The sequence below is a fragment of the Chroicocephalus ridibundus genome, chromosome 2, assembly GCF_963924245.1.
Source record: "Chroicocephalus ridibundus chromosome 2, bChrRid1.1, whole genome shotgun sequence".
In the NCBI taxonomy this organism is placed as follows: domain Eukaryota; kingdom Metazoa; phylum Chordata; class Aves; order Charadriiformes; family Laridae; genus Chroicocephalus; species Chroicocephalus ridibundus.
Window position 1 is genome coordinate 73877382 of NC_086285.1, and position 6000 is coordinate 73883381.

At 40.5% G+C, this 6000-nt stretch overlaps 1 protein-coding gene across 4 annotated transcripts in view; it reads right to left on the reverse strand.

Annotated features, from left to right (window-relative positions):
• Positions 1 to 5745, reverse strand: part of PHACTR1 (phosphatase and actin regulator 1) — a 323130-nt gene extending 317385 nt beyond the window's left edge. The window contains exons 1-2 of one of the 4 annotated variants that reach the window (XM_063325904.1): positions 5467 to 5745; positions 3257 to 3374 (exon numbers count right to left, since the gene is read on the reverse strand). In XM_063325904.1, coding sequence (XP_063181974.1) covers positions 3257 to 3317 — 61 coding nt within the window. In that variant the 5' untranslated portion in view covers positions 3318 to 3374; positions 5467 to 5745. Of the gene's footprint in view, positions 1 to 3256; positions 3375 to 4587; positions 4733 to 5453 lie in introns of those variants that run through there. The other 3 variants (XM_063325902.1, XM_063325903.1, XM_063325906.1) reach the window with 3 other exon arrangements.
• Positions 5746 to 6000: the final 255 nt, after the last annotated feature.

Below are 6000 nucleotides of genomic sequence, written 5' to 3' on the forward strand. Positions count from 1 at the left end.
GGAGTGGGTACAGATGAGAATGAGTGCTTTACAGCTGCCGTTTGTAACATTGTGATATCATTAATGTGGAAACATTGCAAAGGAGTTTTTTTCTTGATCTGGAGGATCAAAGGATTAAAAGGCAGGAATCTTCAAATCTCACAGAAAGAGTAAGTGGGTCATAAACCCCCCATTCCGCAGTGTGTAAACAGAGCATTTTGTAATGCAATAACGAATAATATAACTGAAGTAATAATAATACATATAATGTGTTCTGATGTTGTTTCTAATTAAATGGCAGAATACTGTAGTCTTCTTTCACTCAATTCTGTCATAATGCAGTTTTAATGCATATACACATACTGTTTGATAGCATGATTTGATAATAGCACCATGTTATTATATTAACATCAAATAGTTACTTGCAGTCCCATTAGATAGATCTGGTGATAATGCTTTCTTGCAGACCTTTTATTCAGTTCCAAACTAGCTACTTGAGCTATGCTATTTATGGCGGATGGGCGCCTCACATTCAATATATTTTTTTTTGTTGGGTTTTTTTTCAGAAAGTTATAGCTAGCACAGTTTAACTGTTTCTCAGAAGGCAAATAATGGAAGAAATATGTAATGGAAGAAATATGTTAATTTTTCCCATGTTTGGAGAAATCATGCCATTACTTCATATAGAAACGCTTGTTCTGTGGAAGAGAGCCTTAAAACGTGGCACAAGGTACAAGACAGGAGTTATCAGAGCTGCATGGGCAGCATTAATGCAGACTTGATAGGGTTGAGTTCCTTGTTGTCTACAGGGGGTAAGATAGCTCAAAGGAAGGGGATGCTACCATCAAGAAGTTTAGGACTAAGGATGGTGATAAAGGCATTTGCTACAGGAAACCTCAAGGATTAAACTCTTCCAGAGCTTTATTGTTTGGCCTGCTGAAGCCATCTTTGTCACCTCAGAGATGCTCAGTGCTTCCTCAGACAGTGAAAGCTTCCTGAAACTCCTCTCTGCACAGGCCACATTTCATCTCTCACACCTATTGCTGGTGGGGTTGTCCGCCCATCCTTCCCCTCAAGCACCTCTCCTGTGGCCAGGGGGCTGCTGTGTTGCAGCATTTGAGAATGTAGAGCAGAAGCGCTGCCACTTCTGTACTCAGAGCGATTTCCCTGGTGGCACCCAGCTTGTTGGAAAGCAGCTAACCTCAAACACAGAGAGATTAAGAGAGGGGACAGTACTGGAGTTCATGGAAGAGGTCTCACAAGCACATGAGATAAGAGATGTGAAGTGCAGGAGCTGGGGAAAACACAGTAAAAGGGGGAAAGAGAAAGCTGAAAAGTTGAAGGGGACAGAGCATAAGCGCAGCAGGGCTCTTTATCAACGTACTGTTTCCAGTTGTGGAGGTAATTAGGGTTTGGGAGCCTCAGTACTGTGCTGTGGTGCAGAGTGGAAGCATTTCATTGGAGTCTTTCATAAAATGTTCACAAGCAGGGGGACAAAAAAATCCCCAAGTCTCAGTGCTGGTTCCTACTTGTTTTGGCCAAAGGATAGAAGCCCGCATGACAGATCTAAAGGTCACCCCCCTGCTGATGACTTTTGTGTCAAGGAATACAGTTCTGCATGATGGATTTTTTCCCTCATTTTGCATTTAAGAAAGCAAAATAATTGCATTAAAACAAAGAATCAACTAGGTGCTGAGGTTAAAATTTCAGTCATGCATCTAACTGATCAGTACAAGCATTTCTCTATGTGCTAACAATATAATTTCTCCAACTGTGGGTAAGATAATGCTTTTTTCCCTTGCCGCCTTGGAAATACTTACAGTGAAGACTGCCTGTGCAACCCTTATTAGTCACCTTGTGCACATTACTGTAATAGACTTTCATTGCATGAATACATATTCCTTCTTCCATAGTCCCCTCTGTACCTTGCAGTGCTCGAGGATGCTGTTCATAAATTGCTCTAGCTTGTAAAGCAGTAAGTTGTAGGTTCCTGAATTTCAGTTTTTATGGAATAGAAAGGGGTTTGTTCTCATAGGGATATTGAAGAACTTATTTTAATATTACTTCTGTAGCAATTCTCCAGTGCCCATTGCATTTTAGAGACAGAGAAAAAAGCCAGCCAAATCAGTCATTGCCCTCAGCCAACTTTTTCCCTGGTTTTGAGGTGCTTAGTATTTGTTTCTGTTGTTCAATGCAGAAGACCATGTTGTGACAAGAAAGGTTTTCTGTGACTTGTACAGGTGAAAATGTATAACCACAACTGGGTCAGCAGCTGGGCAACGCAGCATGTGTTAGGCAGCAGCATCTCAGCTGAGCCAGAGGTTAAAGGTGGTGGTGGTACCGACACCCGTGTATCCTGGGATGGTGGCATTCCCTGGTTGGATTAGGTTTTGCTCTGGGAGAATGGCCTTCAGAGGGAAGGCAGAACTCTGTTGGCCGGACTTTGAATTTCATTAGCAACTGATGAAATTATTGGCAGAAAAATGCTGTATCACGTTTTCAGAAAACAGGCAGTATGTAAAAACAAAAAAGGCTGATAGAGCTACTTGGTTCTTACAGTTTTCTTCAATTTAATATGGTGTTTAAAGTTTAAGGAACAAAAAACCCCTTTTCTCTGAAATTGCAAGCTTTCTCCAAAAATAGAGCTGGTGAGAAAAATGTGAACTGACTTTACCAAAAATATCATCTATGTCATGAACAAGTCTCAACTGCATGAAAGCAAAGCAGCTTGATTAGTCTTTCCCTCTCTCGCACTGCTGCTTCTTGGCGGGGACCAGCATTTCCCAGGGAAGGATGCAGACCACTGAGAGCCAGCTGTTTGCATACAGTGTGCTGGACTCCCTCAGGGCTTTCCCAAACCAGTTATTCCTGCAGCACTGAACAACACCACATTATCATCCTGACAGCATCAATAAGCAAGGAGTGTCCTGGCAAGGACACCACAGGCTTACACAGCAGGCAGTGGACCACTGCTGTCCCCCCTGACTTGTCCATTTGAGTTCTGCAACACCAGGGGCTGGATCTTGGCAGTGCCTTTTGCTCCTGCTGTGTACCCAACAGCTCTCATAGCTTTTCCTTATCCTCTGAGAGAGCAGATCAACCCTATCATTACTTCTCTTGTAATCCCTTTTACACCCCATGCATTTTGAAGGCCTTTGCCTATGGCCTCTGTACACTTCAGTAGGTCAGTCAAAAGGGCTGGCCCTTGCCTGGCCCTATACATCTTTACCGTACAGTTAAAATAGTCATTTTCTGAGTCAGTACCAGAGTTTCTTACCTTGAGCTCCTTGACTGTAAAACAGTCTGTGAGCAGACTCGACATCCAGAAAGTAGTCCATTTCGAAGGAACTTTATGTTTGTGTACGATACTCCGGTATGGATGATCAGTCAGATTCCTGGGAAAGATTACAGAGATGTCAGACAGAAAAAAGCTGGTGAGTTTCTTTGTGGAAAGAATTGTGTAGGCAGTCACTGAAGTACTTCATTTGGCATATTAGGGTCAAAGCATTTTCAAATCACTATTCATAGAACTTCATAAGTATCCTTTTCTATTTTAGGATGTTTGGTTTAAATCCTTGTCTAAAGACATAAAAGAAAACTCCTACTGCAGTATTAGCAATATTCCTAGCATCTTTACAGTACAGTCACCTTTATTTTAGGCACAATCTCCGTTTCTTACAATACATACTTAGATTCACCTGCCTGTTATATTTGCTCTTAAAAAGAAGATCAGAAAGGCTTAGGGCAGGGACCTCCTTTAGACAGATCCACAGCCAGCACCTCCGAGTAAGCACTATTGTAACAGACTACGTTAAAGACAGCATTCATGCCGCTTACGCCAATAGAAAGGAAGACACAATATTCTGGATATTTCATTCCACCTAAATGACCAGAGGCCAACCTTGCCTTCCCTCTCCCCTCTTACTGACCAGAAGTAGCAACGGAACATCCCACCATCAGTTTTAAAAGATGTGATAACAGCAATCATTAAGAAATAGTAGGCTATTCCTAGCACTGCTTCTTAGCTAAGGTTTATATTTTTGTCATTCTTCCGAACCTCAGATCTGTCTAGATCCTATATTACAACTGTCTAAGATGTACATTGAATCAGGTTTGCCTCTGCCGGGCAGAGTTCCCGGGATTGTGCACATTATCATGACCCTTCTCCAGCCTTCTTGCTGCCTTCTGCATTTTATTCTGCTCTGAATACCTCACATTAAAAAACAGGATTTGCAGAAAACAGACAATCCAGTTCTCTCCTCCACACCTCAGCTAGCTACAGCATATAATCATAAGCATACAAACAGCTCTGCACAACATTTATTTTAAGACAGACAGACAAAAATACCTCTAGTCCTTTTCCATGCAAACCTAACAGAAGGTCTGGGGCAAGGAGTCTGACCCTTGCTTCAAGCAATTCCTTTAACTACGTTGGCAAAAATCAGGAACCCAGCGTTCCAAAGCTTTCCCTTTTTACTTCGATTCGGTTTTCATCGATCAACATGCAGTCCTTTCTAAAATTCAGGAGCCTATCCCGATGAGAAAACTTTTAAAATTCCTCAGCAATTCACTTCACTGGAGCACTCCCAAACCAGAAACGATACTTACTGCAGAGTATCAAGGGCTGCCGGGCAGTGGTGTAAGCTCCAGTAGTTTCAAGGAGGGTTTCTTTGATCTTACTAAATGTCCCCAGTGTAAGCAAACAATTTTGATTGTTTGATTGGAACTGTGATGAATAATGCATAACGTCAACTGGACTTCCTTTATCAGATAAAAATGGCCAGGAGATGTTGTTACTTAGCAACAGGAGGTGACACTACGATCATCTCCCCCACTCCCCCTCACCCTTCAAACTGAAAAATTAAGCCCCTGGTTTTGATTTGATAAAAACTTTCCCAAGGGAAAAAAAAATATCTACATCAAGTTTCCTTAAGAATTTGTTTTTCACTCTGATCTTCCTTGTTGCATCTCATATTCTGAGATATTTTTAAATGTTTCATAATGATTAACCGTAACATTACGTTTTGTCTAATAATTTGCTTTCAGTAAGTAAAATACCTGTTTTCTCCATCATTTACCACAAGGGTAATGAGATTGTTTAATGTTTTGCTATGAGTATAATGCAAATAAAATCTTGAAGAGATTAATTTCTTATCTGGTACTGCTTGTTGGACAAGGCAGACAGAAAAAGCAACACACAAAATGTTCCAGTAATGCTAGGAAATATATAAATTATCCAGAAACCTTTCCCATTACAGAATTCCTACTTTAAGTAATTCACTCATTCTTGAAGGAGCTCTAACATCTGATACAAGCATTCTCGAGGAATCATTGCGTTTCTGCTTAAGATACAGCCTTTTACAAAATACATGATGTAGCTTTTTTCAGGAAATACACATTGATAAAAAGCCAAAGCACCGTGAAAGATTTTAAAAATAAATAAAGAAAATCAGATGCAGGAGGTAAGTACTTACCAGTGTTACTGACCTCTTTCCATCCTACTGTCATGCAATAAGACTAAGCAAATGCAACCCAGTCTGTGAGCCAGAATGAACAGCTTCTAATTTTCACTTCAACCTCGAAATCAAGAGTACTGAATAGAGAAAGGTGACGGATCTGCTGTTTTATATTATGATGAAATGAAAGCTCTTAGCACAGATCTGAGTAGAACTGCTTTTTTTTATACTACATTAGCCTGCTAATTTGAGGAAAGTGAAAGGCTTTGTTTTACTGTCTTTTATCTGTTCTCTTTGCTACCCCCACAATTTAATTTGCATTTAAAATTATTCTTATGTCTCCACTGCACTCCAAGGTATGGAGCATTTTCTAATCACGATGAATGTTCAGTGTGGTTTTTGTGCAATGCCACTTTTATTCTGAGCCAGAAACATGGTGAGTAATTATAATTGCCAGCTATTTTCTAGAATGAAATACAGAGTGGTTGTCTGATGCAGTTTCTGATTTTTCCTCCATTTAGCAGTACATTGCAACAAACTACTCAGTCAAAGCATCAGTAAAAAC